Below are 15,923 nucleotides of genomic sequence, written 5' to 3' on the forward strand. Positions count from 1 at the left end.
CTTTGTGCTTGATAACGACAAGATAATGATTGTGAAATATTCATGAAAGTTCTGTGTTTTGTGAATACAATTAATAAATTTAAAGGAGCTAAATTGCTATTCTTTGGTACCTAGAAATGGACACAAATGTAATATGTAATATGAATGTATATAAACTGATTTACATTCAATCGTTTCTGTTTTTACTGTAATTTCTAATCAGTTATGTTTGGTGAAATACATGAGTGCAAAATTGAATGGCAGTCTTTGACGTCTGGTTATTCCAGTCTACAACGGTAGCATTGTTCTCTGGGATATATATATCCCCATTCACCGAGTCACTTCATTGCAAATGGTGCTTGAAAGCATACTGGCGCGCAATTTGTGTGCCAATTTTAAGATTTTTTATTTTGTCTGAAATATTGGATATCAAAAGTTCATCTTTTCACGGTAAGATAACAACATCAATGTTGATATAAATTGACTAATAAGTCGTGTTTGCAATGTCGAAGACTGTGAATGATATTGAGTTAAAGAGTTGCCTCCTTTAATAGGAGCAACTTAAAGTTTCAGCAGTGTTGTTCTTACCGATATTACGCTCATAAGCACAAAAGAATTTAATTGGGGCAATGTTTCAGACAAGAGAATCATTGTTGAAACATTGCATAAATTTAAATTCAATTATTGTATTCCATAAACTTTTTGTTTTTCATTTAATGAGTCCAATTACCAAACTGAAACTTCTATAATATTATTAACATCATTATTGACATAGAAATATAGTGGTGGATATATATTGATAATATCAATAAAAAAGACAAATAGTGCCAGACAAAATATAGGCACCAGAGGTTTAGTGCCTGACAAAGCCTGAATCTGTGCCTGACATTATCTGTGACATCGGCCTTATTTCCAGGCATGTTAGCCATATGATGCTTTCACGACATAAAAACACCGAAATCAATGACTGTCTTGAGAGTCAGAATATTTTTTTGTGAGGCCTAATGGTAGATAATATAATTTTGCTTAAATTGGTTTTTTTTTAGCCAGTGGAGCTGAGGTGCTGAATTATTACAGAGCTGTTGAAAAAATCATCAGAGGATTGCTCAACTTTCAATACTATATTAGTAAGTTTTTGTTTTTTTTATAAAAAACAATTTTTTTTGTATGATTTTATGTATTAACCCTGGAAATGAGTAGCCATGGCTATCATTTCTTGATTATGAATGGAACTCTAAGAATTTTTTTTTCGCTACAGTATCATGTTTTTCACAATATACCTGATGCCGGGCTCCGGTTTCAAGAAATTAGAATTTCCCACTACTAAAGACCCCTACGTGGAAGTGTATTATTGAAATAAAAGTGAACCATGTGTTAGTCCCGAAATAACCTATTTTGTGTCGAGTGGACCCCCCTCTCTCTCTCTCTCTCTCTCTCCCCCCCCCAATGTTTCATCTAGTAAAGATAATGTAGGATTTTATGCCAACATTAAAAGATGACATTACATCTGTATTTTAATGTTACATATATTTACATTTTATATTTATTTAGACATACAGAAGAAAGGATTAATAGCTATACAGATTTTGGCTGATAATGATGTACTTAAATCACCAGATATGTGTACAGAATTAGCACAAGTTATACGCATGATAATGTTCACACATAAATCAGTCTCCAGTATACAGAGAGAGGTATGTAGAATGGAAACTTTACCTGATTTAAAAAAAAATACTCACCTACATCGACCAGGCAAAGATTGATACTGTTGGGTATGGTTTTGTTACCGAAATTGTGCCTGGACAGTGGGAGAGAAAAATGGTGTTTTTGCCGTCCAATCGACACAGTCTAGTTTATTTTGGGACTAACATATACTTCAATTTTATTTAAATAATTTGTTTATGCGCAGGGGTCTTTAGCAGTGGGAGGAAACCGGAGGACCCAGAGAAAACCCACAAGGCTAGACAGGTGACCCTACTCCTTGTCACGTACAACTGGGGAGTGCCTGGATAGTGAACCTGAGGACTACTCTTGTTTCAGTTTAAACTGTCAGTGTATCTTTAACTACTGTCAGATAGTATACATTTGTCTTGTTTGAACCAGAGACAAGGGGAAAGCAGGCTGGAAAATCAAGAGGAACTTTGTTGGACAACACATGTATCAAACCCTTGATCACCTGGTTAGGAATCACCTCCATACCCATCTAGCCATCATGGCTTCCATTTGTGTGGTTCAGGCGAGAAGGAAGATTTTAACTTCCACTCAAAAAAAACCCCAGATCATTATATTTCATTAATTTACTTTGCATGCAGACTTTTTGGCAATGGCAGGGAAACAGAAGCTTGAAGCAGCCAAAAGAATCATCAAGTGGCCCTACTCCTTATCACTTACCATCATGGGATAGAATTCTTGGCTTGCATAGATAACATGTGATCATCAACAATGCAATCCCTCATGGGCTAGCCATGCCCACTTACTGTTGGATTTGAGAACATTTATTAGAATATGAGATAGAAACAATAATCAATATAAATTTGTTTATGTTGTAGGCAGTGGTTTTGATGCAGATTTTAGCCGAGAAAGGTAGACCAATGAGTGAAGTACTGGTTAAACAAGACTGTCACGAAATACTCTTTCAGATATTAGAGAGATATGATGACGATAGAGGTAAACTTGACATTCATTTACCATTTGATAAAAGATGTCTGGAATCTTTACGATAGATTGCACCCATCATTCTGTACTCTCTCTCTCTCATTCTGTACTCTCTCTCTCTCATTCTGTACTCTCTCTCTCTCATTCTGTACTCTCTCTCTCTCATTCTGTACTCTCTATCTCTCATTCTGTACTCTCTCTCTCTCATTCTGTACTCTCTCTCTCATTCTGTACTCTCTCTCTCTCATTCTGTACTCTCTCTCTCATTCTGTACTTTTTTCCCTGGCATTTAATGTCAGACATCATCAATGCGATAAAATTTTCTTACATACAAATTAGGTGATGGTAATAATTTTATTTTACAGGGTTACATGATTTAGCCAGTGAATGTTTATATGTTATTGGTTGTGAACAGAATCTGAAATCGTCCATGTTATTAGCAGCATGTGCCAAGGGTTTCTTAGCGGTAAGTATATGTTGTGTGAACTTTATAGTTATGGGTTGAACAAAAAAATTGGAGAGGAGCCCTGGGAAATTTAAAAATTACAATTCAGTTATTTTATTTTTTTGTAGTTTAGTTGAGGCAAACCAAGAAATAATTAATGCTGCCGATCTCATTTGTGCATTTTCGGACCATGTCTAATTATTCATGGCTTAATCCACGGTAAAATGTACTCAAATTGATTAACATTTAATAAAGAATCTCCTGGCTTGAATTCAGTTGGATTAAAAAAAGATCCATTAACCACACCGGAAAATCCTGATGAACTTTCTCGGCCAACACCTGGATCGAACCTGGGACCTCCAGATTATTGAGCCAATGTCTTACTCACTAAGCCAACGCGGCTCACCGTCTGCTTATGAATATCTTTTAATTCTATTATATACATTGTATTGGAAAGATTCAGCGCTATCTAAAAACCCTCATCTATAAATAATCAGTAAATATAACAACCAACAGTGCCTTAGAAACTATTCTTCAGTATTAACACGCTTTATAGATAGCCTTATTATTACTTTGTTCTGCTACTTGTATAATGCAGTAGTTTTATTTTCTTTAATCCTTGACCACCGTATTCGTTTGTTTAATAAAATGTGTAGATACAGTTGAGGTTTATACATTTCTGTTGATAGGGTGTAGAATGTTTATTAGAAATTGGTTCGGATGTAAATATTGGGGAAGGACAAGAAACACCATTATATTTTGCGGTCAAGAATCAAGATGAGAATATGGTTAGATTATTATTAAAACATGAAGTAACAGATGTCCGAACGCCATTACGACATAGTTTAGATAAACAGTATCATTATATAACCAGTTTGTTATTACCGTATGTAGACCAGGATCATGATCTAAGGAAAGGTAAGTATTATAACCAGTTACAATCCTACAATTACTAATTAGGATATTTTTATGTGGAATTACTAATTAGGATATTTTTTGTATGGAATTACTAATTAAGATATTTTTTGTATGGAATTGCTAATTAGACTATGTTTTGCATGAAATTGGGCTATGATTTGAATGGAATTACTAATAAGGATATTTCTTTGTATGGAATTACTAATTAGGATATGTATTTTATGGAATTACTACATTCTATGATTGTATGGAATTACTAATTAGGTTATGATTTGTATGACATTACTAATTAGGTTATGATTTGTATGACATTACTAATTAGAGGAAATGTTTTGTATGAAATTTTTAAATAGAATATGTGTTGTATGGAATTATTAATTAGGATATGTTTTGTATATAATTACTAATTAGGCTATGTTTTGTATCAAATTGCTAATGTGGATATGATTTGTATGGAATTGCTCATTGGGATATGTTTATATGGAATTACTAATTTGGATATACTTTGTATCGTATGGAATTTCTAATTAGAATATGATTTGTATAGAATTACTAATTATGATAACAACAGATTAAAAAAAATTCTAATGAGTAATATTTCTTTGGAATCGCTAATTTGAGTACAATTTGTGTAGATGTACTATTGAATTGAAATTTCTAATTAAGTTATATTTATTAGGAATTACTAATTAGGGTAATAATTGCATGTTTTTTTTTTTCAGCTGGTACTGTTATATGGAATGATTTTGGATTGGGTAATTTAAGACCAGAGTGGTTTTTATCTACATTTGGTGGACAAAAAGAAACAAGACCTTCTCCAGGTTTGATAATCAAATCCATAAAACATACAGTAAGATTCTGATCTTTAAGCTTTGCTCCATCTAGCACCTCAAACTGTTCAAACTATTTAAAGGCAGTTTGAGGCAGTAGATTCGAGAGGTTTCAAAATTGAGCTACAATGCTCAATGTAAATAATATTCCTTTTCTCTAGTTTCTTCATAAGTAAGTACTTATTTGTAACAATTAAAAGCTTTTGAAATTTATATTTTCAAATGAAAAACACAATTTGCATATATTTTCTTTGTTTCAGGAGCAGGGAAGAATCTGTTTGCCAAAATCAAAAAAAGTGAACAAAAACGAACCAAACGCTTGAGCCATTCTCCTAGTGATTCCTATCTAGAGATAATGAGACATCAATGTTGGCGAGTTCGTAGGAATAATTGTGATTTTATTAAACATAAAGCTGAAATTGTCCGAAATATCAGAGGTAGGTTTCATTTTGTTCAAATACCTCTGGAGTGCTGTAGAATACCGATGAACAACAAAAATTAGTGAACTCTTCAAATGTGAAGTGGTATTGGTGGTTCGAGAAAGAATCTGCTGTCTTGTGTATGATACCTATCACTGCTAACAACTTCATGATGGAATAGTTTGAACTTTTCAATTTCGAAGGTACAGGATGTCGAGTGAGCCATGGCCGGGGTCCCCAAGATCAACTCGCAATTGAGTTCTTATTTAAAAACCTTTTATGGTCAAAAAACTATGTATTGTTGTCACCCACGTCTGTCCATCCATATTCTTTTATATCTTGCATGGAACTAAATTAATATGCAGTAAAAAGCCAATATATTTGCAACAATTTCCAATAATTCGAAACACCTAAGTTGTCATCTGATTACCAGTAAATGCTTTGTTTATATTAATGTTGGGTAAAAGCCACAAAATATTAGTCAATTCTGATAAATATCTCTTGGATTGTTGCCCTTGATTCATTTTTAATATCTTGTAATTAGTTATTTCTGATCAATATTTCTTGGATTGTTGCCCTTGATTCATTTTTAATATCCTGTAATTAGTTATTTCTGATAAATATTTCTTGAATTGTTGCCCTTGATTCATTTTTGATATCTTGTAATTGCTCCCAATTCCTACCATATCACATGATAGGACGACTTAGCTACTGTGGTTGTGTATGTTTCATTGACTGGCAACCTAACTTTGTTTTATATCAGAAGCTGAAGATCTCAAATCAAACACCAAAAGAGCAAAAAGCTTTCCAAAAAGATTTTATCGCCAAGGTGGTGATGAAACTAAGAAATCTTCCAGTCCTACAAGCGATTCTCCACCGAAAGATAAAATCGAACCTGCTTTCATCATTCCTATACCCGGTAATATTTAAACAATCTCTTTCATCATACAAACCCATGGTGGCTCAATGATTAAGTTCAATGACTAGCTCGCTAATCAGGAGATCATGGGGTCGCTATCAGTGTTGGCAAGAAACTTTTCCTGTGCTTTTTCAGGGTATTTCCTTTTGTGGGGGTGGGAGGGATTGGGGGTGCAGGACAAAAGGGTCTGGCATAGAACAGCATCTAGTTGTTCGGATGAGACAGAAAACCTATGTCCTGTACACGTTGCGATGCACGTAAAGAACTCTTGACAGTTGGAATCAAAATAAGAGTAGATCATAGCGCCGTTCTTCAGAAAACATTTTACCCAACACTTAAGATATTAAATGTGGTGCTTACTTGTTTTGGACTGATATTCCCTTTAGAGATTCAACTTTCAAAATATTGTAGTTTGCAAGGGATTCAACATCTCTCAAATGATGTTCAGGTACTTTAAAGACAAATAATAAGGTGTATATTTAAGGATCATTGCTTGATAATGGCGACCCCTAAAGAAACCCTACGCCCAAGCGAATGATTAAAATAAAAATTAACCATGTGTTAGTCCAGAAATGACCTAGTTTGTGTCGAGTGGACGTTAAACCCCATCTCTCTCTCTCACTCCATAGAGCTTGAAACGTTGAAGTTAATAAAGATAGTGAATGTTATCCATAAAGCTTGAGACATTGCAGTTAATAAAGATAATTAAAGATGCCCTTTAAAGATATTGTATATTTAAGTGTATAAGAACAATCTTTGACAGACACTTATTAAAGCAAATAGTAGAAAACTAATTAGACATTTAATTTATGTAATAAATTAGAAATGAATTTTTGTTTTCGTATCCCTACAGATGATCCATTATTTGAGCATTCTGAAGATGAGTGGGAAGATTGGAAAAAGACAACTTTAACTGGGGCTAATATCCCTTTTAGTCCATCTGATCCCAGACGACAGAAAGGAAAAACAAAAAGGAAAGGAATGGTTGCACCTCCAGGTAAAAATGTGTTGTATAGAAGTTTAAATTCCTGACATTGTAATATAACATTTTTGAATTTCATGGAAATCTACATATTTGTATTAAATTTATAAATTGTTTATATTTTGGTCTTTAATACATAAACATGTAATGGTATAAAATGTTTATATTTTGGACTGGAGTAAAATACATATACAATTATCATCTTTTGAAATATTTATATTTTGGACTATAGTAAAAATATATACATTTTATACCATTACATGTACTGATATAAAAGCTTGTATTTTGAACTATAGTAAAATACATACACATGTACTGGTATATTTTTGACTATAGTAAATACATATACATATACAACATATATTTACATGTATAAAATATTTATGAAATATGGACTATATAGTAAATGCATATATAATTACTTGTATACAATGTTTATATAGTAAAATGGCAACGGAAATATACACAGATTGAAGATCCTACTTACACTGGACAAACCTCAAGACAAACCTTGGAACAATCCTCTATACGAGAATCTTCGGATCTTAGTTCTGAATCATCTGGTCTTTTTTCTATTGATTTTGTAAGTTATAATTTATAGATACTGTATTCATAAGCAGCAGTAAAGGGAAGCAGAAGTAAAGTACATGTATAAGTTTCATATTTGGTCATTGTAACGCAATTTTTATAAGCGGATGACGTTTATTGTCAATAGAGGCAACAGATGTGGTCTGAAGCATGGTATCGGTTTTCAGCATTCCACAACCTTACATGCCCCCTTTCTAAAAAAAACAAATGTGACGTAAATCATTGGGGTCATGAGAGGACAAACCTTGTGAATGTGATAGAGGCTACAGTTTTTAACAGATCTTATTCACATTTGTCGTGAAACATTAGGAAGAATCCTGTTGATCTACAGTGATCTGCAACCCTTTGGAGTTACACCCCTTTTATCAGCATGTATGTTGAAGGGAATGTATTTATAAATAATATTTATCATTGTAGAATGAAGACAGATCAAGATTTAGTGTTTGTGATACATGTACAGGTATAACTATTTATACTTAAAATATTCTTTATCACAGATTCTCATCTTGCAGGGGGTGGGGGGGGGTGGATGGCCGAATCTTTTAAGAGTCTATTAGACAGAAACACATTAATTTCGGGACTAACAGATGATTTAATTTTATTTCCATCTTTAAGCAGTTGGGAGGAAACCGGAGGACCCGAAGAAAAACCATGAGGTTGTACAGGCGATACTACTCCATGTCATGTACAAGCGGGTAATCAAAACCACAGACTCTATGACAGACACTATATTCTAAAGTACACCTTTAAAAGATTCAGGTAGGGTGGATGGCCGAATGGTTAGCATGTGCGCGCTGTATTATACGGTCTGTCATTGAGTCAACTGACGTGGTTTCGATTCCTCGGTTGTACATGACAAGGAGTAGGGTTGCCTGTCCAACCTCGTGGGTTTTCTCCGGGTCCTCCGGTTTCCTCCCACTTCTAAAGACCCCTACGCACAAGCTAATCATAGAAATAAAATTAAACCATATTTTAGTCCTGAAATGACCTAGTTTGTGTCAAGTGGACGTTAAACCCCATTTCTCTCTCTCTCAGTGTGCAGGACAGAGGGCCTGACAAAGAACCATGTATAGTCATTTGGATGGGACAAAATACGAGGTCCAGTGAATGCAATGACGTGCGCGTAAAAAAAGCAACCCTCGACAGTTGGAATTCCATTAAAGAGTAGACAATAATGCAGCTGCCTGGACAAAATTCCCTCATGTAAGGCATATGCCCATCTTCAATAGTATGGTCAGTGGGAAAATTAGGAAGATGATACCCCATTTCATTTTTTTCAGAAATGGAAACCAGTATTGACGATAATTTGGAACACGATTTTATGATAACACCAGAATTTACTATGAAATGTCTGGATGTGTCTTCTAATAAAATATCAACGTTTAGTCAACTAGTGGAACAAGGAGAAGAATTCTTAGAACATTTTAATCAGCTGCAGAGATTGATAGCTTCAAATAATACCATTTCACAGTTTCCAATGAAATTTAGCCAAGTAAGTATATTGAAACATTCTGAACAAAAAAAGGTTTTAGACTTTAGAACCATTTGAATATAGGACGTCCCAATTCTAACTTTAAGTTCATGATTTTGCAATCTGAGTAAAATACTATTTAGTTTTTTTTTTTTTATCCTTTTACCGGTTGTACTGGAAGGTCATGTCAGCAGTCGTGTGAGCGGTTTTTGACCCTATGACATCAGACATTGGTTAATCAATCAGTGTTGAAGTTTCTAGTGGTTTAAACACAGTTCCGTGCATCTCACGCCAAACACTCGCCGTAACAGACTGTTTCATTGTCTAATCCCTCACTTCATCCAGAACGCTGGTAATATAACAACCCTTCCAGATCCTAGTGTAGTAAAGACAAGTAAAATGAAATTTTGAACTATAAAAAACGAAACGAAATAGGATGTGTGTTTTAATCAGATTGATGATTTTGCTGTAAATTTGTAAGATTTTTCTGTCAGAAGTCTGTATAGCACTGAGCTTAGTTGGTGCAGTGTCCACGAAAAAATGAACGAAAGGCAATAGGCTTGCTGGCACAAATATGATGCAATAATCAATTGAATCTGTTTGTATCATAGAGCTGCGAACCGGCACATGTGCACTGAAGCACATTCATAAATCGACTCATTTTGAATCAGAATAGGGGGGTTGGGTGGCCGAATGATTAGAGCATGCTTGCTTTATCGTAAAGTGTATCATTGAGTCGACTGGCGTGATTTCGATTCCCTGGTTGTACGTGACAAGGAGTAGGGTCGCCTGTCCAACCTTGTGGGTTTTCTCTGGGTCCTCCGGTTTCCTCCCACTTCTAAAGACCCCTACGTTCAAGTGAATTATTGAAATAAAATTAAACCATATGTTAGTCCCAAAATGACCTAGTTTGTGTCGAATGGACATTAAACCCCTTTTCTCTCTCTCTCTGATTCAGAATAGTCATATATACTGCTGATGACATTTAAACTAATTCCCATATTGTAAAACAATATGATACTTTGAACAATCAGAGTAGCCGAAAATCAGTGAAAAACATGCACTGTAACCTGGGTATCATTTAATCTTGTGTATCTAACACTAATCAATTGGGTTGTTTATTTTTTAACAGTGCTCAAGAAATTAAGCGCTTGTAAATTGGACACTCATTATCAAAACTGAATTGTCTCCTTTAAACTGGACACAAGTACAAATAAGATGATTTGGGGTGATCTTAAATGATTTTTACGAATTTTTAAACAAAGAATGAATGTGAAAGAAATTAGTGCTAAATACACAAGATTAAATGATACCTGGGTTACAGTGATCGGTGATGCAATTAATTCCAACAGGGGTGTACTTATACATTAATCATTATGCAGATAATCAAATAGACAAATAAAACTTATTTTCTGAACTCAAGGTAAATGTAACAATCGGCAATATCTTCTATTCAAATATTTTGACCGTGTATATGAAATATAAGTTGTCCGAGTCCTTGATCACCTTTAGGTGTATTGTTATTATACATGTTGTATAAATATTTACGTGTAAGAATGCTTGTTATGATATTACCAATTTGTGCTGTGATATAGACATAAAGGAGTGACTGTACCTATTACAGTCTGTTGATTTTGTTGGGGTTATGAATAGAATATTGTATGTTATGTTATTTGATTTAAAGTTATAATGAGGGAAAACAACCATCTGGCTTGTTACTGGACTTATCTTAATTATTATGTGAGAGGTTTACAGGTACAGTCAATGACAGGTCGAGATTGGTGGCCCTATATGCCACCCCCTCCCCCCCTTAAATAATTCTATTATTGTTGTGTTTGTATGAAACCATCTGGCTTGTTACTGGACTTCCTAACATCTAAATTATTATGTGAGAGGTTTACAGGTCCAGGTTGGGCTCCTATAGGCCTGCCCCCCTCCCCCAGTTTAAATAATTCACTTATTATTGTGTTTGTATGAAACCATCTGGCTTGTAACTCTGGCCCACCCGCTTAAGTAATTTACTTATTTTTGGCGGGGTTGGATGCCCGAATGGTTAGCAAGTGTGCGCTGTATCATAAGGTCCGTCATTGAGTCAACTGGTGTGGTTTCGATTCCCCGGTTGAACGTTACAAGGAGTAGGGTCGCCTGTCCAAGCTTGTGTGTTATCTGCGGGTCCTCCGGTTTCCCTTTAATTCTATAGACCCCCTACGTGCAAGTGAATTTATTGAAATAAAATTGAACCATATGTTAGTCCCGAAATGACTTTGTGTCGAGTGGACGTTAAAACCCATTTCTCTCTCTTTCTCTCACTTATTGTATTTGTATGAAACTTTTAAATTTGAGCTATTTGTTGGGGTTGGTCCAGATATGAGCCACAAATGACAGAATGTTCCCCCAACCTGCCCCAGGGCCCCTCTAACTAAATTTTTCTATCCTTAAGATAGATATTTTGGAAAAATATGCAGTCATTTATAAAAAGGCATTTAATGTCCTACTTTTCTGCTCCAACTGGACTAATGAAGAGTGCTATGAGGGAGATTTCCCCCCGACAACTGGCAAGGCTTCTTTATGTGCACGCCAGTTTGTACACAGGTGCTCAGTATTTCGTCCGTCAGAATGACTAAATGGGATCTCCATATTAGCAAGCATTAAATGGGATCTCCATAATAGGGAGCCAGCGCAGCTCCTTTTTCCAGAGAATCAAAGTATGCTTTTTAAAGTGGGTTAGCCCAGTCTGGAAATGAAATGAGATGGGTTATAATGACCTGTTTTTCTGACAATGTGGATATTTCATGCGGTGTTCTTTGAGGGAAATTTACCCAGAGACAGTGGGATTTCTACCTTCTCGCCATCGAATTCCAACTGTTAAGGATTCTTTTAGATGCACTCCAATGTGAACACAGGAATTTGTTTTTCCGTACCATCCAAAAGATTTAATGCTGTTTCTTGCCTAAATCCTGCACCACTGACGAGGGAAATGAATGAAATGAAATGGTGATTAATGTTCTACCGTGTTCTGCTCCGACTGGGCTAATGAGGATGGGCATATGCGATACAGTGTGGGATAAGAGAGAATTTTTCCCTGACAGCGGCACTACGGCCTACACTTATATCGTATTCCAACTTCCGAGGGATCTTTTACGTGCATGGCAATGTGTACACAGGGCCTGTTCTTTTGTCATATCAGAACAACAAGACCCCTGTCCTTGTCCGGCCCTCCATCCTGCACCATTGACAAGGGGAAACCACGCTGGAAAATCCTGATGAACTTTCTTGGCCAAAACCAGGAGCGAACCTGCAACCTCCGGACTAGCGAGCCAGTGTCTTACTCACTTAGCCACCGTGGCTCCCTGACAAGAGGGACAGAACTCAAAAACTTGGGACCTTATTCACTGAACGGCTGTGGCTCCTAGGTCAGGCTGGTTCCTCGCTCCTTCAATAGATACAACACTCTCTTTAAAACATTGAATAAATACTTCAGAGAAAACAATTTTACTTACTGCATATATTAGATTATGTCAACAATTGAATAGTGATAATTAGTGATATAACATATACTTATTATATTCAGTAAATCCTTGGTATTGATATTTAGTTATAACATATATTTATTATATTCAGTTAATCCTTGGTATTGATAATTAGTTATATAACATATATTTATTATATTCAGTTAATCCTTGGTATTGAAAACATAATTATATGTGCAAAATTTAAAAGTGCCAGTATTATGAATTTTCAGCGAGTTTTACTACAGACACAAAAGTTTTGAAAAAGGAAATATTCTCACAAAGAACAGTCAGTATATCCTTTGAATTGATAGCTAAAAGTACAAGTGCAAGAATTGTTCAGTAATTTTAATTGAGAATAAATTGTTTATGTTATTATTGGCTTCATTATTATTTTACTTTCCGTTACCGCTGTTGATAACACTGTCAATAAATGGTCGCATCTTGCCTACATCTGTGTAGACACCTGCAGCACCAGCAGAGGCACAACCAGCTCCATAGGAGACAACACCATATTGTACATAGCGGCCATTGATAGGACAGAACAGTGGTCCACCAGAATCACCTTGACAAGTATCAGCACCTCCTATTACAGGTCGACCAGCACAGAGTTGGATATTTGGATTAGAGGGAACGGTACTGGAGAAATATTTGCTACATTCAAATCCATTATAAGTAGGAATAGTTGTTTCTTGAAGGATAGGAGAAGCTTGCCCACCAGAGGATGTAGTACCCCAACCGGCTATTGTACATTGTGTTCCAGATGGTAGGGCGACACCATCCCCATCATTAGCAAGACAAATTGGTTGAACACAGTTGTTGAATTGTAACGGTTGGGCTAGTTTGATAATTGCGATATCATTCTCTTGTTCACCGTTGGGAAGATCTCTGTAGTTGGGATGCTTGATAACAGCAGCAGCCTTAACCGTCTGATCATTAGTTTCGTAAGGATTGTTATAGTCATATTCCCCAGCATGAACACCAATAGTAGAGGCTGGATTCGTACCAACGCAATGAGCAGCTGTAACAATATGGTAGGCATCAATAATACTACCTCCGCACATGCCATTTCCCACCCTCAATCTTACCATCCATGGATATTCACATTTCTCTGTGTTTACTCCACCCACGATTCTCATCTGATTCATCTTCTCACTGAATTCTGCCATTCTAGTGGCAGGATTGGTGCTACTGATTCCACAGTTACTTTGATTAATTGGGTTAGAAAGGACTGATGGTACAGCTGGTGCGGTTGGACTAGAGTATATTGAAGGTACAGGTGTTGGTGCTGTATTCAATGGATTGGTAGAATAAGCACTACAGCATTGTTGATACAGTTGATTACTAAGTGCTGCGCTGCTGCAATAAGGAGCACTGGCTCGTAGTTTGTTGATGTAACTGCAGTAGAAAGCATTTGTTGTTGTACATACGGCGGTTCCTGCTCTAGTCTGGGTTTCCTCTACTACATCATCAGGTGTGTTAGACAAATGAGTCATGGCATTGTAGATATCATTAATGTTTCCATTTTCACCATTTTGATACATCCGATTTGCTATTATCGTTTGAACAATGTTATCAGGAGAGCGTCTTTGAGCTGCAAGGAGATGGACCTGTTGCCAAATTAGATTTTGTTCACTTGCAGCAACAAAAGGGAGCAATTGATTGTAAGCAGAAACAGTGACTGGATTCAGATAATGCCCAAAAGCTTTTTGAAATTTTTTATCTCTCTTTCTTCTTGTTCTACCAGCTATTTTGTTGCAGACAAAGTTATCATACATTCCAATTGGTAAGGTTCCCATATTATTTGCTGCTGCTTTATATGGGGATGGTGCTGGTAGTGGCGTTGGCATTGGAGTTGGTGGGGGGAGCGGTTGAGCGGTATATCTATATGGCTGCGGATATGGCTGTCGATATGGTTGCGGATATCCATATGGAGATGCATAAGGATTATATCTGTATGGTGTTCTCTGGAACTGGTACGGCTGATAACCAAACACAGCAAGAGCCGTTGGAATGGTCACAAGTAGAAACAATCCAACAAACATACTGACAATTACAAGATAAATGTTCACACTAAGTCTTAGATCTGATACAAGTTAAATACTGCCATATGGAGGCTACACACCTGGCTTTGAGTAATGATTTGTTCAAATAAATCACCCCTCATATACCTGACTACTGGATCAATACGTGACAAACTATGATTTTATATCTTGACAGTACACCATTGTTTCATTATTATAGAACCGTTATAATTTCATAGTAACATTTTACATATTCTGATAATACAAGGAGTGGCTTGTTTCTAATTTTAGTTTAGTCAGTTGTAAGACGATCCTAGATCAACAGAACTTGATCGTTTGTTTTTCGTGGTCAAATGAGCTACATTATAAACTGGAGTAATTCAAGTGCATGAATAAACGTATTGACTCCCATGCCATAACATAGATCAAACAATTGCATATAGAAATAATTGGTTAGGCTTGTAAGATCAGTACTGCAGCTAGGGCAGGGCAGTAGGGAAGCATGGGGTGGGCATCACTTTTCGGGGGTATGGAGGATCACTTTTGTGATACTGCATTGAAAAAAAATGGCCAATACAGTTTTATTTATCTATGAATAAACACCGCTTTTTGTTTAACAGTTTATTGTCCTTTTCATATGTGTGTGGGGATGAAGGGGGTAAAAACTCCAGGAAATCCCTGTGCTACGCCACTGTGTTACATGTTTGATAATTAAATTACCTATGTAACAATGGTTTTACACATTTATAAATCTTGTATTTTTTTAGCAATTAACAAACCTGACAACACTAGATTTAAAGAATAACCACCTGACAGCCTTTCCTGTTGAATTATCAGCTTGTCCCTGTCTGTCTACTGTAGATTTAACTAAAAATCAAGTAAGTGTTTATATATAAAATATCCTAGTCAACTCCAACATGCATACTAGCACATCAGTCTAAACAGTCAGCTGATTACCAACCCTGGTAGTAAACACTGATCCTCTAGGACACCAACTCTGGTAACCCCACTAATTTGTGAGTCTGGCAAACCTGACAAGTGCAGGAATAGTATAAATAGAAGCCCACAATTTGAGTCCAGTCCATCTGAAAAGTTCAATACGAACGAATCTAGTCACTGATACTCATTATAGCCCGGTCTTTGATCATAAACAATATTATCTTCTTGAAAGTGTTTATAAAACC

At 35.9% G+C, this 15,923-nt stretch overlaps 2 protein-coding genes across 2 annotated transcripts in view; one reads left to right on the forward strand and one right to left on the reverse strand.

The window, feature by feature from the left end:
• The window catches only part of LOC126828485 (leucine-rich repeat serine/threonine-protein kinase 2), a 61,570-nt gene that overhangs the window by 10,333 nt on the left and 35,314 nt on the right, over positions 1–15,923 (forward strand). Inside the window, exons 12-24 of the mRNA XM_050558239.2 lie at positions 1,026–1,106; positions 1,531–1,673; positions 2,529–2,646; positions 3,000–3,100; positions 3,769–3,997; positions 4,720–4,818; positions 5,088–5,264; positions 6,010–6,165; positions 7,019–7,162; positions 7,591–7,730; positions 8,153–8,195; positions 9,016–9,227; positions 15,507–15,617. Of these exons, the coding sequence (XP_050414196.2) occupies positions 1,026–1,106; positions 1,531–1,673; positions 2,529–2,646; positions 3,000–3,100; positions 3,769–3,997; positions 4,720–4,818; positions 5,088–5,264; positions 6,010–6,165; positions 7,019–7,162; positions 7,591–7,730; positions 8,153–8,195; positions 9,016–9,227; positions 15,507–15,617 (1,754 nt within the window). The remainder of the gene's footprint in view (positions 1–1,025; positions 1,107–1,530; positions 1,674–2,528; positions 2,647–2,999; positions 3,101–3,768; positions 3,998–4,719; positions 4,819–5,087; positions 5,265–6,009; positions 6,166–7,018; positions 7,163–7,590; positions 7,731–8,152; positions 8,196–9,015; positions 9,228–15,506; positions 15,618–15,923) is intronic.
• Positions 12,892–14,215, reverse strand: LOC126828488 (trypsin-2-like). The gene has a single exon (XM_050558246.2). The coding sequence runs from the start codon at positions 14,209–14,211 to the stop codon at positions 13,111–13,113; it is 1,101 nt and encodes a 366-aa protein (XP_050414203.2). The 5' UTR covers positions 14,212–14,215; the 3' UTR covers positions 12,892–13,110.

The sequence above is a fragment of the Patella vulgata genome, chromosome 7 (genome assembly GCF_932274485.2).
Source record: "Patella vulgata chromosome 7, xgPatVulg1.2, whole genome shotgun sequence".
In the NCBI taxonomy this organism is placed as follows: domain Eukaryota; kingdom Metazoa; phylum Mollusca; class Gastropoda; family Patellidae; genus Patella; species Patella vulgata.

What these genes read in the sequence shown, in the direction of transcription:
- LOC126828488 (XM_050558246.2), bottom strand. Translation starts at nt 14,211, where the DNA reads ATGACTCATTTGTCTAACACACCTGATGATGTAGTAGAGGAAACCCAG.